Source organism: Falco rusticolus, chromosome 6, assembly GCF_015220075.1.
Source record: "Falco rusticolus isolate bFalRus1 chromosome 6, bFalRus1.pri, whole genome shotgun sequence".
In the NCBI taxonomy this organism is placed as follows: domain Eukaryota; kingdom Metazoa; phylum Chordata; class Aves; order Falconiformes; family Falconidae; genus Falco; species Falco rusticolus.
This window is the reverse complement of record NC_051192.1, coordinates 17,021,527-17,041,802: the sequence shown is the minus strand read 5'-3', so window position 1 is coordinate 17,041,802 and position 20,276 is coordinate 17,021,527. Positions and strand designations below refer to the sequence as shown.

At 69.3% G+C, this 20,276-nt stretch overlaps 4 protein-coding genes across 9 annotated transcripts; 2 read left to right on the top strand and 2 right to left on the bottom strand.

Moving 5' to 3' along the window:
- Nucleotides 1–4: 4 nt before the first annotated feature.
- On the bottom strand, nucleotides 5–2,747 carry KHK (ketohexokinase). Of its 6 annotated transcripts, none has more exons than XM_037392514.1 (8): nucleotides 2,583–2,747; nucleotides 2,382–2,498; nucleotides 2,155–2,289; nucleotides 1,173–1,245; nucleotides 913–1,059; nucleotides 535–623; nucleotides 302–459; nucleotides 5–203 (listed from the first exon to the last, which is right to left on the bottom strand). In XM_037392514.1, the coding sequence occupies exons 1-8, from the start codon at nucleotides 2,717–2,719 to the stop codon at nucleotides 118–120; spliced, it is 942 nt and encodes a 313-aa protein (XP_037248411.1). In that variant the 5' UTR covers nucleotides 2,720–2,747; the 3' UTR covers nucleotides 5–117. The 6 variants fall into 6 exon arrangements, with proteins under 6 accessions (XP_037248411.1, XP_037248410.1, XP_037248416.1 ...); XM_037392513.1 differs by lacking the exon at nucleotides 2,155–2,289 and adding an exon at nucleotides 1,982–2,116; XM_037392519.1 differs by lacking the exon at nucleotides 913–1,059.
- Nucleotides 2,748–3,333: 586 nt separating this feature from the next.
- On the top strand, nucleotides 3,334–9,407 carry LOC119150256 (cGMP-dependent protein kinase 1-like). Its single transcript, XM_037392641.1, is given in 23 exon segments — nucleotides 3,334–3,445; nucleotides 3,680–3,754; nucleotides 3,974–4,173; nucleotides 4,237–4,403; nucleotides 4,659–4,772; nucleotides 4,842–4,947; nucleotides 5,532–5,595; nucleotides 5,763–5,840; nucleotides 5,934–6,022; nucleotides 6,215–6,280; nucleotides 6,364–6,411; nucleotides 7,035–7,079; nucleotides 7,562–7,700; nucleotides 7,805–7,935; nucleotides 8,020–8,109; nucleotides 8,194–8,335; nucleotides 8,429–8,592; nucleotides 8,662–8,778; nucleotides 8,940–9,002; nucleotides 9,073–9,129; nucleotides 9,131–9,146; nucleotides 9,222–9,274; nucleotides 9,276–9,407. Coding segments are annotated over 23 exon segments (2,064 nt in total). The 5' UTR covers nucleotides 3,334–3,436; the 3' UTR covers nucleotides 9,307–9,407.
- A 104-nt stretch (nucleotides 9,408–9,511) lies between these two features.
- EMILIN1 (elastin microfibril interfacer 1) lies at nucleotides 9,512–17,296 on the bottom strand. The gene is given in 12 exon segments (XM_037391740.1): nucleotides 9,512–9,779; nucleotides 9,782–9,799; nucleotides 9,802–10,061; nucleotides 10,286–10,322; nucleotides 10,325–10,366; nucleotides 10,369–10,412; nucleotides 10,654–10,708; nucleotides 10,826–10,933; nucleotides 11,339–13,165; nucleotides 13,248–13,456; nucleotides 14,151–14,276; nucleotides 16,895–17,296. Coding segments are annotated over 12 exon segments (2,946 nt in total). The 5' UTR covers nucleotides 17,068–17,296; the 3' UTR covers nucleotides 9,512–9,732.
- Nucleotides 17,297–19,559: 2,263 nt separating this feature from the next.
- Nucleotides 19,560–20,184, top strand: OST4 (oligosaccharyltransferase complex subunit 4, non-catalytic). Its single transcript, XM_037392483.1, has 2 exons — nucleotides 19,560–19,631; nucleotides 19,898–20,184. Exon 2 carries the CDS (start codon nucleotides 19,898–19,900, stop codon nucleotides 20,009–20,011), a length of 114 nt encoding a protein of 37 aa, XP_037248380.1. The 5' UTR covers nucleotides 19,560–19,631; the 3' UTR covers nucleotides 20,012–20,184.
- The last annotated feature ends 92 nt before the right edge of the window (nucleotides 20,185–20,276 follow it).

Below are 20,276 nucleotides of genomic sequence, written 5' to 3'. Positions count from 1 at the left end.
GCAGTGTGGCAGTATGGGGCTTTATTGTGAGTGGGGTGCGGGGGTGCTGCATGTGACAGGGCAGCAGCACGCCCCAGGGCTGGCAGCAGCTCCTGGTGCTGGCACAGGGTGCCTGGCTCAGACGATACCATCGAAGCCCTGAATCCCACATTTCCTGCCCGCAATCTGGCAGCCGAAGGTGAGAGCGTCCTGCAGGCTCCTCCCTGGGGAATGGGGGTGTCAGCCATGCCAGGCCACACTGAGCCGAGTCAAGTTGTGCTGGGCCATGGCCGTGCCACAGCTGCGCTGTGGCTGTGCCCACCTGCTGAGAGCGCAAAGATGACGGCAGCGTTGAAGGTGTCCCCAGCTCCCAGCGTGTCCACGAGGGTCTCTGGCGGGAATGCATCTGAGTGCACCAGCTCCCCGCTGGGCCCCATGGCATCGGCCCCCTCCTCAGCCCAGGCGCAGATCAGTGTGGCCCTGGTGGGGGTGGGGGAATGGGCATGCGGCAGAGCTGTGCCCCCCCAAAACCGGCACCGCTCACACCCCCCCTACCCCGGCTGTATGCGGCTGTGCAGCCCCTGCAGCGCCTCGGGGGCCGACTGGTACCCGAAGTGCCGAGCCACATCCTTGCTGATGAACACCTGCGGGAGAAGGGCTGGGACCAGGGCGGGCGACACCCCCAGCTATGCAAAGCTGTGCTGGCAGCCTGGTTGCACTCCCCTAGACCACAGCCACCCACAGGTTGTGCCCCCCTGTACCTCGCCCCGCCCCCTCGCAGCCCTGCCCACCACCACCCCACACCCCAAACTCCCACTGCTCCCCCCCAAGCCCTGACACCCCCTCCCTGAGGCTCGCCTCATGACCCCCCCCCCGCCCCGATGCATAGGCCCCTCCCCCACCCCGCCCCAACAGAAAGGCCCCGCCCCGCACCACGTGGGCCAGGCCCAGCAGCGGCAGCAGCTCCTCCCGCGGCTTCTCCACCTCCACCGAGGTGCGGACCCGCTCGGCCGCTGGCCGGTCCCGGTTGTACCTCTCCACGCGCCGCATCATCGCCTCCTGCTCCGCCGCGTTCCGAGCCTGTGGTCACACACCGCCTGGCACAGGCACCGGCTGCCCCCGTTGTCCCCCACACACAGCCCCAGGGTCCCCCACACACGGCCCCGGGGGTCCCCCCCCAGCCCCGGCCCCACCTCCCAGTGGATCCACTTGTACTGGGAGAAGTCAACCAGCTCGAAGTCATGCGCAGTCACGTCGGGCAGGTTCCTGCAGGGAGGGGCTCAGGCAGGGAGGGGGGACACCCAGCCACAGTGTAGGGCAGCCCCCAGGGACCCCCAGCCAGGGGTGACGGGAAGCACTGCAGGCTATGGCAGGCTCAGTGGTGCTGCAGGGCAGAGGTCCCAGCAGGGATGGCACCACCCTGGTGAATTATTAATGATGGTGCAGTGCGACCCTGAGATGGACTCAAAGGGCAGCATGGCAGTGGCTGGGCTGGAGCTGCCAGAGGGGTCAGTGATGCCCAACAGCCACTTCCACCATCAACACATGTAAGCGCAGCCTGCCCTCTGCCACAGCGAGGACCTCGGCTGCCCTGCTGGCACCAGCACAGCCACGGGAGCACTGTCCTGGGCACCATGTGCGGTGCAGGGTGTGTGTCCCTGTGGGGGCTGTGGCAGCTGTCCCACACACCAGAGCGCATGGCCATGCAGGGATGCCACCGCCAATCACAGCTGCAGCATGTTGGGGTGATTGACAGGGATTGTGTGTGCAGGATTATGGGGAATCACCCAGTCTGGCACACAGGATTCCCTGGCAGGCAGCGCTGGGCTGGCACTGGCAGAGCCTCTGGCCCAGGCCAAGCACTGTGAGACCTCTGGGGTGCATGGGATGGCCTGAGTGCCTAGCTCGGCCGGGGCCAAAGGCAGGGAGGGGTCCACAGCCCCAAGCTGGCCTCACTGAGCGCTGCCTGCTGCGTGATCAGGTCTGGGGCTGGTGCCCTTACGTGTCATAGAGCACGATGGTCCGGGAGCCGCTGGCGGCGCTGACAACACAGCAGGCGCAGGGCACATCCCCACGGGGCTGCCAGGCCACATGCGTCATATCCACACCCCGGTGCCGGAAATCCGCCACAATGAAACTTGGGGGACAGAGAGGGGGGTGAGAGGTGCCACGCACCCATGGGCGTGCAGGATGGTGCGGGTGCCCCGGCTGGCATTGACGATGACGACAGAGGTGGGCAAGCAGCCAGCAGGCTGCGGCACTGCATGGCCCACGTCCACCCCGTAGCGCTGCAGGTCAGCCAAGACGAAGCTGCCGGTGGGAGAGACGTGGAGGGGCCAGTGGAAGCATCAAAGTGGGGCAGTCCCAGCCGCCCCCCCCCCCTCCCCCCATACCCCACTTACTCGGCAGCGTGTCCAGGGGCCAGCGAGCCCATGAAGGCGCAGGGGGCTCCCAGCAGCGCCAGCACCGTGCAGGAGTTGGAGGCGTTCCCGCCCCGCTGCCACCGCTGCGACACGCACCTGCAAGGCACCGGGCCGTGGGCACCGGGCCGGCCCCGGGGAGACCCCTGGCAACACCCTGTGGAGCTGCCCCCGCCCCGGTACCTGATGTCCGAGTCCTCGGCGGGGTAGGCCTCCACCACGCTGATGATGTCCAGGCAAACCAGCCCCACACACAGGATCCGCTTCTCGCCCCCGGGGCCAGGCCCTGGCTCCCGTCGCGCTGCTGCTCCCGCAGCCATGCTACTCCCGCCCCGCCCCCGCGCCACGCCTCTCACGGCGCCGCCAATCAGAGCCCGCCGCCACGCCGCTCCCTCCGCGGGCGAGTGGAGGGCGCGGCCTGGGGGCGGACCGCGATTGGCGGGGCGTGGTCAGCGCCGTCCCGCCCCGAGACCACGCCCTCCTCCGCGCCGCGCGAGCCCCGGGTGTCGGGGCGTGCGCAGAGCGGGCGGGGTGGGCCTGCACGCAGTGAACGGGCACCGGGCACCGGGAGCGGGCCTGCGCGGGCACCGGGCACACCTCCGCGGGGCACCCCCCCCGTGTGTGCACCCCCTTCCCCCCCCCGCCATGCACACACGCACCCCCGTGTACCCCCCCTGGTGTGCACACCGCAACTACACCCGCACTTCCCATGCACACCCTTCCACTGGGGCAGCCCTGGGGTGAGGGGTGCTATGGGGTGGGGGCTGCCTGGGGGGTGAGGACGTGGCTAGGGTCCTCTGGACTCTGCCCTGGCCAGCCAGGAGCAGCCGGTGTCACTACAGGGGACTTGGGGGTGAGTCTGGCCCCACTCCACAGCTCCTCCTCGAGCAGGGGGTGCGGGTTGGGGTGAGCAGGCGCAGCTGCGGGCCGGCAGGTGCTGGGTGGGAGTGCCGCTGTGTCGGTTAATGTGTCACTGGGCCAGGCCCTGGCAGCAGTGCAGCTAGGAGGGGACGGCAGCGGTGGCAGCGGTAGCAGCGATGGCAGCGGTAGGCGGCTGGGTGCAGGGTGGGTAGCAGGGCTGAGTCCCCAGGGGCTGGCCGCAGCCACGGCCCAGGGTGCCAGGGGGGACAGGACAGGTCTCTGCATTCTCCTGCCGTGCTGTGCTGTCAGCCACGCCGAGGCCCTGCTGGGCTCCCTTGTGCCAGCGGCACAACCTTTGCACGGTGCAGGGAGTGCCTAGGCACGATGCCTGTGGGAGCCCACACCTGTCTTTGCTGCAGGGCTGCGGGCAGGGCTGTGGCAGACCATGCCAGGACACCCACTGGGGACTCCTCCTGCCTGCACCTCGGCCTGGAGTACGGCAGGGGCCATGCACAGCACTGCTGGGTTCTGGGTGACCCTTGCCACGCTGGGCTGGGCCGTGCCGGGCAGTGCCGAGCCAAAGCCAGCAGCACCATGCTGAGCCTGGCTGTGCCATGTGGGGCTGTGCCCTGGGTAGCATCCCCCCTCTGTGCTCTGGGGCCAGGGGACTGGTGCCATGATGCCACGGTGGTCCTAAACACCAGCACCCCCAGGGCACTGGGAGCATTCGTGGTGTGGGGATGGATGAGAAGCTGCGGGACCTGCGGTTGCGGGAGGAGAGGACCTTCCTGCAGAGCATGGCGTGGGAGGATGTGATGGAGCAGCCCCCCAGCCGGCGGGACAGCCGGGCTCTGGCCATCATCCCCGAGCCCCTTGCCAGTGATGCCGCACCCAACAGCCCCAAGTCGCACAGGTAGCCAGCGGGAACTGGGGGTCCGGGATCTGGCGTCCAGTGCTGCCCTACCCACATCCCCAGGGACCTCAGCCTGATCGCGGAGGCGGTGGGGCGCAGCGAGTTCCTGCGGCGCCTGGGCGAGGGCTGCCCTGAGGCACTGGCCCAGAGCTTCACCACTGTCCGGCATGGCCCTGGGGACACTGTGCTGGCTGAGGACACCGAAGGCACTGCCATGTACATTGTGGCAGGTGAGAATGTGGCATGGGCACACATGGCGGTCACATGTGTGCCACCATCTGTGCCCGTGTGTGGGTGTGCCATGTGTGCCTGTGCACATTGGGCTGCTGCACATGCAGGTGCCTGTGCACACCCGTGTGTATGTGTGCACCTCTGCGGAGGATGCATCTCCCGTTTGCATGGGGTGCGAGGCTACCTGCTGCAGGGCAGTTGCATGCGTGTGCACATGTGTGTGTGTGTGCATGATGCTGCGGGTCTTTGTGCAGAGGGGCATCTCAGTGTGAGCCAGCGGGGCCAGCAGCTCCGCACGCTGGGACCAGGTGACGTGTTTGGCGAGCTTGCCATCCTCTACCACTGCAAGCGCACGGCCACCGTGAGGGGTAAGGAGAGCTCCCCGGCCCCATGCCACCCCCGGCCCCCCAGCACCCCGCTGACTCCCTTTTGTGCAGCTCTCAGCCCTGTGCGCCTCTGGGCCATCGACAGGCAGCGGTACCGGGCCATCGCCACCAGCAATGCCAAGCAGAGACGAGTGGAGCTCCTGGGGTCCCTGCGGATGTGAGTGGGGCCTGGCACCTGCTGACACCACCCCACAGCACCCACCGCCCCCAGGCCCCACACCCTGACCCCCTCAGGGGTGGCTGGACCCTCCTACCAGCCCTTGCCTGCAGAGTCCCCTTCTGGTCCCAGCCCTGTCCTCACCATCATCCTCACCCCCGTCTCAGCCACATCCCTATCACCATCCTTGTCCCCACCCTTATCCCCAGCCCCAGCCTGGTCTCATCCTCATCCCGATTCCTGCTCCCAGCTGATCCCTGTTCCCATGCCCAGCCCCACCTCCACCACGTCCCCCTCCCCATCCCAATCTCTGTCCCCCCTGCAGCCGCCTGCCTCTCCATCCCCTTACCCAGGCCTGCCCTGCCCACCACCTGGGCTGGGCTCTGTGGTGCAGGAGCTCAGACAGATTGCAGGCAGGGTGCAGGAAGAGCACAGGCAGGTTGCAAACAAGGTGCAGGCAGGATGCAGACAGGCGGAAGGCAGGGCACAGGTGGGGCCCAGGTGAGGTGCAGGCAGGGCACAGGTGGGGTGCAGGCAGGGCACAGGCAGGCCGTGGGACACCCACCAGCCCCTCTCTGCCACAGGGTGCACTGGCTGCAGGACCTCTCCGACAGCCACCTCTGCAAGCTGCTGGATGCCATGGAGGAGGTGGGTGGGCACTGAGGCAGGGGCTCCTAGGGCCCGGGGATCTCAGGACACCTCCCCGCGGGGGGCTGGGGCTGCTGGGCTGTGCCTGGGATGGTGGGTCTGGGGGCAGCTATGGAGGCTGCCTGCCCCTGCCTGCCCCCAGCAGCCCCTCCACTCCCTTCCCACAGTGCACCTTCCCGCCCGGCCACATTATTATCCACGAAGGAGATGAGGGGGAGAACTTCTACATCATCCTGAGGGGTGAGGTTGGTGCAGACCCATGACCTGGGCTCTTCCAGCCCCCCCTTGGCCCCCTGGCCCCGCTGGCACTCAGCCACTCCCGCTGCCCGGTGCTGCAGGTGCGGGTCAGCCAGCGGGCAGGCGGGGGGCAGCGGCTCATCCGTGTCCTGGGCGCTGGGCAGCACTTCGGGGAGCTCTCCCTGCTGCGGTACGTGCCCTGCTGACCCCTCACCATGCACCCCCCATAGACATCCCCCCCGCCATGGACCTGCCCATGGAGCACCCCCTCTCCCCCCCACAGACGCCCCTCGTTTGTACCCCCAATGTGCACACCCCCCACACCCTTATGCACCCCCCCCTACAGTGCCCCCTGTGACCCCCTTGACCCCCCTCTGCGCAGGAACAGCCGCCGCACAGCCTCATGCCAGGCCCAGGGACATGTCACCTGTGTCACCATGGCCAAAGAGTAGGTGTCCCCATGCCCCCCCCTCCTGGCACTGCTGGACCCCCCTGGCCCCACTGACTCCCAACCCTTCCTCTGCTTCACAGAGACTTCCTCGAGATCAGCCCCTTCTGCCCTCAGCTGCTCCTAGAGCCGTGAGTGCCCCCAGCTCCCCCGGGACCCCCAGTCCCAGGGAACCCCGAACCCCAGGGAGCCCCCAACCCCACGGAGCCCTCAGCCCCTCTGGGACTCCCAGCCCCAGGGAGCCCCCAGCCCCTGGGACCCCCAACCCAGGGGGGAGCCCCCAGCCCCAGGAAGCCCCAGAGAGTGGGTCCTTGGTCAGGCCAGGCTGATGGGCACCGCAGGTGGGGGGCCGGGGGGCATCTGGGGGCAATGGGTGCAGGGTGCTCAGGGCAGGTGTCCTGCACAGAGCTTCCGGCTGGTGCGGGTGGGGGGGGCGTTGGGGCGGGGGCTGTGCTGTGACCTCAGGTTGCTCCTAGATTCTTCCCTGGGTGGTGAGCACTGTCCCACTGCCACCCAGCCCTACAGCTCGCCCCATCGTGGCCCCACACACGATGGCCCCACCGTGGACCCCCCAGCCAAGGTGGCTCTGTCCTGGTCCTGCACATGGACTAGGGTCTCTGCTCCCCCCCCACAACCTGGGTCTGGGGGGCCATGGGGAGGGCTGTGGTGGGGAGCAGGGCTGAGCAAGGGCTGCCCCACTGCCCACTCCCCCCCCCACCCCGCCCCGGCCCGGCGCGCCTCCTTCCCACTGCAGGAACACGACTGAGCCAGAAGTACCGGCCCCAGAGGATCCTGGAAAGTGAGTGCAGGATGGGTCTGGGGTTGTGCTAGGGATGGGGATGGGGCTGCAACGGGGATGGCCTGGGGATAGGGATGGGGATAGGGAAGGAATTGGGATGAGGATGGGGTGGAGGTGGGATGGGGATGGGAAAGGGATCAGGATGGAATGGGGATGGGGACAGGGCCACGCTGCCCTGGTATGGGTCTTCCTGATCTCAGGGCAAGGACATGGGTGGGCAGTTGACAGGGCAGACAGCAGCAAGTCAGCCAGGGCTCTGCTCTGTGCTGGGGTCCCTGGGGTCTGGCTGGGTGACACAGGGTCCCTGGGATGGCTCTGGGTGTGGCAGTGTCCCCATGGCCCAGCCTGATGGCACTGGGGACCCCAGGGTCTGACCCAGCGCAATCTCTGGAGAGCAGCGGGGGGGGTCCTGGCAAGGCTTGGGGGTCAGCAGGATCCCCGGGCTGGTGCGGGTGATGCAGGGCCATGGTTCACACCCACAGGGAATTGGGGTCTCCAAGCCTGAGGCAGCCCCCAGCACCAGCGCGACTGGAGGACCTGGTGGCTGTGCGCTACAAGGAGGGGCAGTGGCAGGGCCAGCACGTCATCCTGGGCACTGGCGGCTTTGGCAGGGTTGAGCTGGTGAGAGCCAGACCCTGCACCCTCTGCCCTGGCTCCTGCCACCCAGCCCCATCCTGTTGCAACCGGTGGTGCCCATCGGGGTGCCCATGGCTACCCGTGCCCAGGTCCAGTACCGGGAGAGGCTCTTTGCACTGAAGCGGATCCGCAAGGACTGGGTGGTGCGGACGCAGCAGCAGGAGCACGTCCACACGGAGCGGCGGGTGCTGGCAGGCAGCCGCAGCCCCTTCATCGTGGGGTGAGAGAGGGGGCTGTGGGCACTGGCAGGGACAGTGAGGCCACCAGCTGTGCCAAGGTCCCACCAACCCCTCTCCGGTGGCAGTTTTTTTGGCACCTTCCGGGACAGGCAGTACATCTACCTGCTGCTGGAGTTCTGCCAGGGCGGTGAGCTGTGGACCAAGCTGCGTGAGATGTACGGGGCTGGGATGAGCACATGGCTGTGCCATGCCATGCCATGCCGTGCTGTGCCACACAACTGCTGGTCCCTGACATGCAGGCGCTTCTTTGAGGAGCCGTTGGCTGTGTTCTGCTGCGCCTGTGTTGTTGAGGGTCTTGAGTACCTGCATGGCCGTGGCATCATCTACCGTGACCTGAAGCCTGAGAACCTCATGCTGGACCAGCGTGGCTACATCAAGCTGGTACCAGAGCGGACATCCTGGCAGCGCCAGCATTGGCGCCTGGGGAGGGCTGGCAGGGTGGGCTGTGCTGGCTGATAGCACTGGTGCCTGCAGGTCGACTTTGGCTTTGCCAAGGAGCTGGGACGGGGGGAGAAAACCTACTCCTTCTGTGGGACCCCTGAGTACCTGGCTCCTGAGATGCTGCGCCAGGAGGGTCACGACTTCGCTGTTGACTTCTGGATGCTGGGCATCCTTGCCTTTGAGCTGCTGGTGGGCAGGTGAGTGTGCGCCCCTGGGGCCAGATAAGCCCCCACTGCAGCGAGGCTCCACCTGCCCCTGCCCTGCAGGCCCCCCTTCCACAGCGCCGACCCCCAGCAGATCTACAGCCGCATCCTGGATGGCATCTTCTCCTTCCCTGCCTTCCTCAGCGAGGCTGCCTGCTCCCTCATCAGCAAGCTCTGCAGGTGCACAGGGCGCCCACCGCGGGGTCCTGCCACAGCCTGGGCAGACACAGGGGGCAGGGGGGTGTCCCAAGCAGGAACAAGGCACTCAAGTGCTGTGGGTGCACTGTGGGGTGTTGGGGAGGGGTGCCCCCCCTGCCCTGTCCCACACTATCCCCTTGCAGGCGCCGTCCGGGGCAGCGCCTAGGGAACACGGCCAGTGGCATCCGTGGCATCAAGAAGCACAGGTGAGGGGAGCGGGTGCACGGGTGGGGGCCCCCCTTGTCCCCTCCTGCAGCATACACATCCCCCCCCCAGGTGGTTTGGGGCCCTGAAGTGGAGGAAGCTTGCGCTGCGGCAGCTGGAGGCACCTACCCCAGCTCATCAAGGAGGTAAGCTGGGAGGTCATGGGGCTGGGGTCCAGGGGGCAGGAGGAGGCTGGCTCTGACCCCATCCCCCCACCCCAGGGACCTCCCTATGCCAACTTCAAGCGTTTCTCCACCGACTGGACACCAGCAGAATGAGTTCTCGGGCTGGGATGAGGATTTCTGATGGCAGCAGGAGCCCCGGGCTGGGCTGGCTGTGCCCCCTCCCCACCACAGCCCCAGGCCAGGGTGATGCTGGGTGCTGCCCTGTGGCCTTGTGCTCTCTCAGGGCTGGGGGAGGGCTGCCCCAGGACAATAATCGTGGTGCTGCCACGGCGCAGGAAGGAGCTGGAACCGCGGGTACAAACCCGGTGCCGCGTCTTTATTTTGTGGGGGGCAGTGGGGGGCCGGGGGTGGTGGGGTGGGTGGGGGTCTAGGGGGCAGTGATGTGGGGTGAGGGCATGTGGTGCAGGGGATTGAGGGGTTGGGGGTGCTGATAAATAACAGGACGGGTGGGGGGATCCCGCCGGGGTGTGGGGACCCCCCGGCCTGGCTGTGCCCCCGGCTGGCTGGCAGCCCCATGCCAGGGGGCTGGTCCGAGGGTCCAGCGGCTCTAGGGCTCCTCGGTGTCGTACAGCAGGGCCCCACTGAAGACGGTGAGGGCTCGTCAGGCGCGTGGCCAGGCGCCCTGACACCAGGTCCACGCAGAGTGTCTCGCCGGCAGCCAACGGCAGGAGGAGGCTGAAGACCCCGAGTCCCGGGGCTGGCTGCAGCGCGGCCACCGGCTCTTCTCCAGCCCTCGGCTGGAACCCGGCCGAGTCCAGGCGGGCGATGCCCTGGTTGGAGCGCGACAGCACAGCCTCCAGCTTCTCCCCTTTGTGCCCTGTCAGCACTGCGCTCACCAGGTATCGCCCACTCACTGGTGCCGTGAAGGTGCCTGTGGCAGTGGGTGGGTGGGTGTCAGTGCCAGCAGCCACCCAGTCCAGTCCCTAGGGACCCCCCAGTGCCCCCAAATGGGCTCTGCACCCCTGGTGTTCCCCCACTGTGTCCCACGGCCATCAAGGCACCCCCTTTCCCATGGCCATGACCATGTAGCCTCCATCCCACTCCACCACCCCCTCCCGCCCCACACCCCCACCCTGCCCCACCCGTGGGCGCTCACCCGTCTCGGGTCATAGGCACCGCCGTCGTTGAGCAGGACCTGTCGAAGGGGACGGTACCTGGCTCCGTGCGCTGGGTGCTCAGGTGGCCGAGAAGGCGATGTGGGGCACAGAGCCCGCTCCCCTACTGTGCCTGGGCAGCGCATCAGGACAGGGCACCCGCCCCAGCAGCCAGCCCCTGCTCCCCCTATACCTGCCCCTTTGCTGTGTCCACATGTCCCCCCCTTGACCACGTCCCCTCCCCTGTGTGCCCAGTCCCTCTGCCCCAGCCAGCCATGACCATCACCCCAGGCTGGCCCATCCAGTGTCCTGTGCCTTCCCATGCCCCCTTGCCCCAGGCCAGACACCCCCCAAATGGCCATTGCAGCACCCACCACAAGCACCCCATGCCCCGCCAGCCCCAAGCCCTACCTCTCTCTCCTGGCAGCCCTAGAAGGGAAAGTGAGAGGGCTGCAGAGCTGGCATGGCAGGACCCCTGGGGTGCACGGTCCAGCCATGCCAGCACTGCCCTGCTGAGAAGACAGGGCACGGGGGGCAGCTCCTTACCGGGGGGGCCCAGGGGGCCTTGTTCGCCATCTTTGCCCGGGGGCCCGGGGGGGCCGGGGGGGCCGATCTCACCCATGGGGCCAATGGGTCCAGGGGGGCCAGGGGGGCCTGAAGGGAGGATAGGGTTAAAGCCGCCCCAGCCCCACAACCCTCACTCCACATCCCCATGCCTGGAGCTCCGGATCCCATGGTTTATTCCCCCAGCCCTGTGTCCCCACACCTTGACCCCCGCTGTCCCCACGGTTTGTGTCCCCATTCCTCATGGCTTGAGCCCCCAAAACTTGTGTCCCCATGTCCCCACACCTTGAGGCCCACGTCTCCACACCACAGCCCCACAGCCCGCAGCCTCCTGTAGACCTGCCATTCACCCACCCCGCACCCCCATACCCACCCAGCCATGCCCCGCAACTGCCTCGCTCACTGGCAACCCCGTCTTCCCACTCCCTGCTGCCCCATGTCCCCAAGCACAGTCCCCACCACCCATGCCCCCCAGCGCCCTCGTGCCCCGCGCACCAGCGAGGTCCCTCTGGCTCAGGTGGAGCAGCTCCCCGCGCAGGTGCTGCAGGCTGGCGTTGAGGGCACTGAGCCGACGTGGGAGCTGGGCCTGCAGCGCCTTCTCCAGCAGCGCGTCCTGGGCACGGGCCGTGCCATTCAGCTCCCGCACTGCACCCCATAGCCCTGCTACGTGCCGGCCCAGACCCTCACGGACGCCCCGCAGCCCGCCCGCCACAGCCTCCAGCTGCTCGCAGACTCCCTCCAGCTTGGCCAGCCGTGGTTCCAGGCCGGCTGGGCAGCCCCTGGTCCGCACCAGCTCCCGCACCAGCCCTTCCAGCCGTTCCTCGCTCTCAGCCTGCCGTGCTGCTGCTGCCGCCGCTGCCTGGTCCAGCTCAGCCACGATGCGGTCAATGATGGCATCCAGCTCACGCTGCCGGGCATCCTGCTGGTCCAGAGAATCCTGCAGCTCCTGCACTGTGGTGTTGATCCCACCGAGGGAAAGCAGTGCTGCCACCAGCTCACCCCGCAGCGCTCGCAGCTCCGAGGGTGAGGTGCCCCCGAAGACACTGAACCCCTCCAGTGGCACCTCCGCTTCCGCCTCCGGCACGGTGGGACCAGGCTCGGGCAGGCGGCAGGCAGCGGCACAGGCGTCCACCTCGGCCCGCAGCTGCTCCAGCTCATGGGGTGGCAGTGGGGAGCAGGGTGGGGGGCAGGGGCTTGGCCCCCCCAGCTTGGCCTCCAGCAGCCCCGACCGGTTGCGGAGCTCTGCCAGCTCCTCTGCCAGGGCCCCCCCTGCCTCCAGCTGCCCCAGCCGCCCCGCCAGCTGCCCCAGTGCCTCCCCCTGTGCCCCCAGCAGCTCCCGCAGCTCCCCCCACTCTGCCCGCAGCCCCTGCAGAGTCCCACCCAGCCCATCCCTGCTGGCCCCCAGGGCCTGGAGCTGCCCCTCGGTGTCCTGCAGCCGCTGCTCCAGCTGTTGGAGGAGGAGGCCGAGCTGCCCATCCTGGCCACCCGCCGTCAGCTCTGGGGGTGCCGGGCAGGGCCAGCCGCAGCGGGCCAGCAGCCCCTCCAGCTCAGCCAGGCGGGCACCGTGCTGTGCCCCGCTCGCCACCAGCCCTTCTACCACCCGGCTCAGGTTGGCCAGGCGTGCCGGCAGCCCACTCTGCCACCTGTCCAGCTCAGGGGGCCATGGGCCAGCCCACGAGGCATTCAGTCGCCCCTCCAGTTCTGCCAGCCGCCGGGCCAGCACTGGTCCCTGCCCGCCAGGCCCCATCACGGCCGAGGGCAGCCCCTCCAGGCGCCGCTCCAGCTCGGCCAGGCGCCGGTGCAGATCGTCTGGTGGGGCGGCAGCGGGTGCCAGGCGGCTGCTCAGGCTGCTGATGTGCCGCTGCACCGTCTCCACCGCCTCCCGGTTGCGCTGGTCCACTGAGCCCACCAGCTTCTCCAGCGCCCGCATGCGCTCCCGGTCCTCCGCTGCCTGCCGCCGCAGCCCCTCAGTGCCGGCTGTGCAGGCAGCGCAGGTCTCCTGCAGCCGTTGCTCCAGCTCACGCAGTGCCGTGGCTGCCCCCGGGTCCCCTGATGCCACCGACACTGGACCCTCCCGGCCGCTCTCCTGGCGATGCAGGCGGCTCTCCAGCTCCTCCAGCCGCCGCTGGACATGGCTCAGGGCCTCCCGCACTTCAGCTGGGGCGGCTGCATCGGCCGGCTGCTCGCCCTCGGGACTGCCGCCTGCTGCCCGGTGTGGCTGCTCCGGCGGCAGCTCCTGCCTGGCCCGCAGTTCCTCCACCTGCTCACTCAGCTGCCGCACCTGCTCCTCCAGCTGCCGCACCTTCTCCGCATCCACACCACCTGCCACCGTACCGCATCATTCACGGTCATGACTGCGCCGGGACCATCCCGCTGGTGCATCCCCCCCACCTGCCAGCACTACCTTCGCCCCCCAGGCCACTGAGGGGGTTGCCGAAGCCAGAAAGCGTGGGGCGGCTGGGCCGGGGTCGGGGACGACTGGTGGGCAGCAGGGATGCCGGCCCCGGCCCCTCAGTGCAGTCCTCGCCCGAGTAGCCCTGGCAGCAGCGCCAGGCCAGCTCCGACACTGTCCTCTGGGACACCTTGTAGCGGGGCCGCAGGAAGCTGCGGTACCTGCGGGCACAGGAGACCCTGCCGCAGCGGCGGGGGCTGATGAAAAGCCCCCAGCTGCGCAGTGTGGGACGGCAAGAGGGGCACTGGGGGGGGAGGTCCTGGGTGTGGGGAGCAGGGCTGGTCCTGCGGCAAAGCCCTGCCTGTGCTCGGTCCCCCATGCCTGCCAGCACCCCGCTGCCTGCCAGGGTGCCGGTGTCGGAGGTGGCACCGTGCGCACAGGGGCGTAAGGCAGCAGCTCAGGACTGGGCAGCTGGCGAGGCGGGAGCAAAACCAAACACAGGCTGTGGTCTGGTCCCGGTGGCACAGCCAGGCCCTTGCCTGCACCCAGCCTCTTGCTCAGCTGCCAGCAGCTGGGGGTGGGGGGCTGCCCCTGCCACCCTGCCACTGCCATCGCCCCATGCTGCTGGCCCTGCCACCGAGCTGCCAGCTTGGCGACTTGCCCTCAGCGCGGGGTGTGCCAGGGGTCCTGGCACACACCTTGGGGGGGGGGCTGCTGGCCAGGCAGGGACAGGGGCCAGTCACCCACCCAGCACTGCTTGAGGCTGCTGGGCTCTTGCGAAAAAGTAAACATGACCGCGGGGTGGATAAACACCAGCAGCAGCTGCAGCAGCAGGGGTGGTGGGGCCACCACCAACATGGCTCTGCTCCGAGCCCCCCCAGCCCACGGAGCTCCCCTAGCCCCAGCCCCACTCACGCCAGGACGCGAGGGCACTGGAGCTGCCCCCAGCCACAGGGCTGGTAGTCCGGCTTCACGAAGCTCTCGATGCCATCCTCCACCACGCAGCTCACGCTGCGCGTCACCACGTAGGCACACCAGTTCCTGTGGGAAGTAGTCAGAGCGCCTGGCCGGCACACACTGGGCATCCCCCCACACGCACCAGGCATCATCTTGGCACACACCAGGCCCCCCCCACCTCTGCACACCCCCACACTCGCCCTGCCGGCCCCACCGGTAGCAGCCGTCACGGCCCAGTGCTGTGGGGTTAATGGGCCGGATCCTGCCCCATGCTGGAGCCCTTTCATCCCTGCTCTGCCCAGCAGCCTGTAGCACCAGGGCTCTGCGCCAAGCTCTTGCTGGGGCCGGTGGCACTGCAGGAGCAGCCGTGGCCCCCCAGCCATGGGGCAGCGACTGGGGAGCCCTGTGGGGCTGGGGGCTCTGTTTGTGGGGTTTGGGGCAGCCAGACAGGATTTGGTGTGCCAGACACCCCCTCATGCCATGCTGTGGGGCCCCACACAGTTTGTCCTGGGGATGGGCACCCCTTGTCCTGCCACATAGCTGCCCCACATGTCCCTGGTCCTTTCTGCACTGGTGGAGCAGGGGCAGATGGGACAGCCACCCACTGGGGGGGGCTCAGCCACCCCACAGCTATTGTGCCCCCCAACCTGGAGTATACAACAGGGGATCAACTGTCCCCCTGAGCAAAGCAATGGCACGGGGGCACCGCTCCCCCAGCCCCCCACACTGGGGTGCAGGAACCCAGGCTGCCCAGAGGCCTGCAGGACCAGCCATGGGGCCTCACAGCTCCCAGCCAGGTGCAAACCCCATGGCATGGCACAGGACCCCAACCCAGCCCCACAGGCTGAAGGGACCCCAGCCCAACCCCACAGCCTGCAGGGACCCCAACCCCCATGGCACAGGACCCCAGCCCAGCATCGCAGGCTGCAAAGACCCCAGCCCTGTGGCTCGGGACCCCAACCCGGCATCGCAAGCTGCAAGGACCCCAGCCTCATGGCTCAGGACCCCAGCCTGGCCCCGCAGGCTGCAAGGACCCCAGCCCCATGGCTCGGGACCCCAGCCTGGCCCCGCAGGCTGCAAGGACCCCAGCCCCATGGCTCGGGACCCCAGCCTGGCCCCGCAGGCTGCAAGGACCCCAGCCCCATGGCTCGGGACCCCAGCATGGCCCTGCAGGCTGCAAGGACCCTGGCACAGCCTTATATGGTCTATGCCCGGAGCCTGAAGCCCAGCCCCAAACCCAGAGCCCCCAGCCCCACACAGAGCAGCCCCTCAGGCAGTCCCATAAGGAGCGGCCTCCCAGGCCCCTCAGACCTTGTGGTGGGAGCTGGGGGGTTGCGGTGGGAGCTGGGGGGTTGCGGTGGGGGCCTGTGGGGCTGCGGCCGGTTCCCGTCAGACTCCGGCTGGTTCCCCTCAGGCCGCGGCTGGATTCCAGCTCCTCCCCGGGGGCCGCCGGGAATTCCTGCGCCGACCATGGCCCCCACTCGCCTCCCTCCTTCCCTTCCCTTCCCTTCTCTTCCCTTCCCCACTGTGCCTCCTAACCCCACACCTGTGGGACCCCCAGACGGCCCCAGGGTCCCACTGCCCAGGACTGGGGATGCCCACATTCCAGGGATGAGATGGGACGGGGATAGGGGACATGAGATGTGTGATACGGGATGAGGACAGGATGGGATGAAAGCCCTCCTGAAAGGGCAGGGCATGAGGATGGCCCCCCACGCCTGCTCTGAGCACAGGGAGGGGCCGCTGTGCCCCCCAAGCTATAAGGATTGGTCACTGAACCCCCCAACCTGTGGGGAAACCCCACTGTGCCCCCAAAGCCACAGGTAAATGCTCAGCCACATCTGTGCCCTGCTACGGCGATGTGGGGCTGGGCTGGGGGTGCCTACCCCACACCCCCCCTTTCCAGGCAGCCCCATGACAGCAGCCAGGTCCTGCCACACTACCTGGGACTGCAGTGGGGCTGCCACGGTGCTGGCAGTGGGGCAGGGATAGGGCAGGCAACGGCAGTGGCTGTGCCGAGGCAGCTCCACTGTGCATGGCCACGCTGCTGTGGCACTGATGTGGCCGCGGCGAGAGTGTGACCCCCAACCCAGGGGCGTGGGGCCACCCCCAGCCCAGCAGTCCCCCAAGCTCCCCCACCCACCGGCACCAGCCGCCCCACGCCAACCCCACGCTGCCTGTCCCCAGCCACCGGCATGGCACCGGCAGAGGTGGGGACAGGGACAGGGTGGGTCCGGGCCCCTCGCCCCCTCCCCAACAGTGGTGGCCCCGCACTGCACAGCGCGGGCCGGGGGATGCTGGGGCCACAGCAGCCCTGGGATCCCCGGCACCAGCCGCGCTGAGCCCAGCACACCCAGAGCCATCCCTGCGGGGAGCCTGGGCTCTGTGCCCCTGGCCCGAGCCCCTCCTGGTGCCCGCTGCCCGGTGCCCGGCCCCACGTACGCCCCCGGGTCTGGCCCCTCTGCATGTGCCCACCGTCCACACCCACCATGTGGCTGTGCCGGCGACAGCGGGCCATCAAGGGGTGGGGGCTGCCCCCCACCAAGTTGGGGGACACCCCCACCGCCATCCCCGGCACGGCAGCACCCACCGGGGACAGGACCCGCTGCCCCTTCCCATCACCCCGGTGGGACGTGGCACATGTGGGTGCCCGGCCGCCCGTGTGTCCCCTCCCGGCCCGGCATGGCGGTCACGGCTCCTACCTGTGCCGGCTGGCGGCCCGGGCACCACCGTGGGTCGCAGCTGGGCCCTGCAGGGCCGTGGCCTGGACGGAGCCGTGGGGCGCGCCCCCCCCGGTGTAGAGGCTGTACCTGGGGGGGAAGTTGGCAGCCAGGGCCTGGGCGGCCAGCAGGCACGGCCAGAGCCAGGGGGCCATGCTGGGCAGGCAGCTCGGCACGGCTCGGCTCGGCTCGGCGGGCACGGCCCAGCTCAGGAGTGCATGGCGCGTCCCGTCGCGGCTCCGTCTCTCCTGGCTCTGCGCGGCTCGGCACGGCTGGGCTCGGCACGGCGGCTCTGCCCTCCCCTCGGCCGCCCCTCGGCCAGCCCCTTGCTGCCACAGAGCCGCCCCGGCACTGCCCGCCGACGGGGTCCCCGGGGCCCCCTGCTTCCTGCCTGCTGCGGCCCCCTCCCCGGCCCGCACAGCCCCCGGCGCGCCCCGGCCTCCGCCGGGCACCGCGGCCCCCGCCGGCCCCCGCCACTCGCACATCTGCTTCTCGTTAGGCCGGGACGCCAGCGAGGACGGGAAGGAGGGACGGGGGAAGCCAGAGAGGCCGGGCAGGGGGCCAGGGCTGCAGGCAGCCAGCACGGCTGGTGCTACCGCGACGGGTCCCCCCCTGCCATCACCGTGGCCTCGCATGGCACCCCGTGCCCTGCACTGCCATGGCCTCGTGTGGCACCTCACACCTTGCACCACCCTGGCCTCGCACAACACCCTGCCCCCTGGCACTGCCACAGCCTTGAACAGCACTCCACGCCCTGCACTGCCATTGCCTTGCATGGCACCCCACACCTTGTACTGCCACGGCCTCACATGGTACTGCGTGCCTTGCACCGCCATGGCTTCGTGTGGCATCTCACACCTCGCATTGCTACAGCTGTGCGCAGCACCCCGCATCTTGTACCACCATGGCTGCGCACGGCACCCCATGCCTGGCACCACTGTGGCCTCCCATGGCACCCTACACCTGGCACCTCTGCAGCCACTGCCGTGGCCTCACATGGCACCCCACAACCACCACTGCCACGGCCTTGCACGGCACTCCATGCCTTGCACCACCATGGTCTTGTGTGGCACCTGGTTCTTTGCACAGCATCCTGCTCCTCATCCACCCACAGCATGTGTCACCCCTGTGCACCCTCTGCCACAGGCCAGCCAGTGGCTGCACCCACCATTCCCCAGCTTGAGGCTCCCTGGGGCGAGCCGGTGCTGCTGGTGAGGCAGCCCCCAGCACTGGGTGGGTGCAGCCAGAGTGTGTCCCTGCCCATAGCCCGATCCAGCCATGTCCCTGACATTCCACCAGTGCCACATCCCCATGGCAGCACCAGCACCCCACAGTAGGTGCTGGTGTGGAGCCAGGCACAGCCCCACAGCTCCAGCCCCACCCTGACACCATTGGCACTGCACTGGGGGGTACGGGGGGCTCACCAGGGTTGCAGGAGCAGGGGGACCCAGCAGGGACCAAGCGGTGACACCATGGCTACCCTGCCACTGCTCCAGGCCTGTGGTGACACCACGGCTTCCCCAGATCACGCGGTGATGTAAGAGTCTCCCGGTGACATCACACCTTGGCCCCAGCCCTGGATGACGTCACGGGCTGGCGCAGCACTGCGGGAACCCGTCGCTCTCTGGGGCTCATCCAGGGCGCCTTGAGCACAAACAGCTGCCGGCAGCTGGGCGGGGGAGGGGAGGGAGTGGGGGATGGGGCCTCGGGGACCGCGGCTGTGCTGGGCCAGGCACCCAGCCACGACAGACCCCAGGGGGGCCGCCGCCGCCCCCTCTGCGCTCTCAGGGGCTGGGGGGGCTACGGGGGGCTGTGAGGAGGCTGTGGGGGCCGGGCAGCCCCGGGCCCGTGCAGGAGGTGGCACTGGCTGTGCCGTGTCCCGAGGGACGCCAGGCAGCGCCGGGGCCCCGCGGCTCAGGCAGGAGGGGCCGGAGGGGCCGGGGGGCACTGGGGAGCCGAGGGCCTCGTCCCCGGGGGACCGACCTCTGTGCCCGGCGCGGCCGGGGGCGCGGGGCGGGACCCCAGGGAGGGCTCGCTGCTGGCCCCTGGGCTGGGGCCGTCCTGCAGCAGCAGCAATCTGGCCCGGCCCGCCCGCCCGGCTCAGCCCAGCGGGGCACATTACGGCCCATCCCGGACCCTACCAGCCCCGCACGCCCCGGTACTCCTCCCAGCAGCTATAATTAGCCCCGGCCCCGCCCCCGCCGAGGCCCGGCCTTGTAAGGAGCCGGGCCCGGGCCCGGGCCTCCCGCTTGGGGCTCCCCGGGACCGCGCCCCCCCGGGCGGCTTCGGGCTGCGGCCGCCGGCGGGGGCTGGACAGCAGGTCCCGGGCGGGGGGTGGGGCGGACACCGGCTCTTTTCCCGGGGCGGACAGAGCCCCACCCCCCCACCCCGACAGCCCCGCCCCCTGCCGTGGGACTCGGGTGTGAGCCAGGCCATGACGTAAAAGCGGCCCTGGGCCAGGAGCTGTGACGTCATTGCGGGGCGGGGGCACCGCGCGCCGGGGTGAGAAAGCCCCGGGGCCGGCGCCTGGCCGGGGGCCGGCAGCCGTGATGTCACGGTGTGGCCGGCACCGGGCCGTGACGTCATCGCAGAACCCGAGACGGGTGTGACGTCACCCCCCTCCGCTCGGCCCCGCCCTTCCCGTCGTGCACAGCGGCCGGAAGTCGCGCGCGGCGCAGGGAGACGTGGCGGCTGTGGCGGCGGCGGCACCGGCAGCGCGTGAGCGTGGGGGGCGGGGGTGTGTGGGTGGGCCCAGCCAGGAGGGGTCTCGGCCGGGATGGGGACTGGGGGATCCCGGCCCGGGGTTGGGGGTGGGGCTGTCACAGCCGGGAGGGGGATTGGGGGGGGGTCCCGGCCCGGAGGGTCTGTCACAGCCGGAAGTAGGTCCTGAGGGATCGCGGCCCAAGGGGTCTGTCCCGGCCGGGAGGGGGTCCCGGTGTCCCCGCTGGGGTCCCCACCAGGCTGGCAGCGCGTCCCTCCGGCAGGATGATCACGGACGTGCAGCTCGCCATCTTTGCCAACATGCTGGGTGTCTCGCTCTTCCTCCTCGTCGTCCTCTACCACTACGTCGCCGTCAACAACCCCAAGAAGCAGGAGTGAGGCAACCCACACCGGCACCCTCCCGCCGCGCCATGGCGGGGCAGAGCCTGGCCCGGTGCCCATCACGCTGCAGTGCCCACCATGGTGCCGCACAGAGGCAGGAGGCCGCGCTTTTTCCAAACAAAGTTTAACGGAAACACCATAATACAAGACAAAATCGTGTGATGTAAAAATGTCTCCCACCCGTGCCGTGTCCCTCCGCCGGTCCCGCGGGGAGGAGCGGGGCTGCCCGGGGGTGAGAGTTCCCTGTCACCAGGGAGCGGGT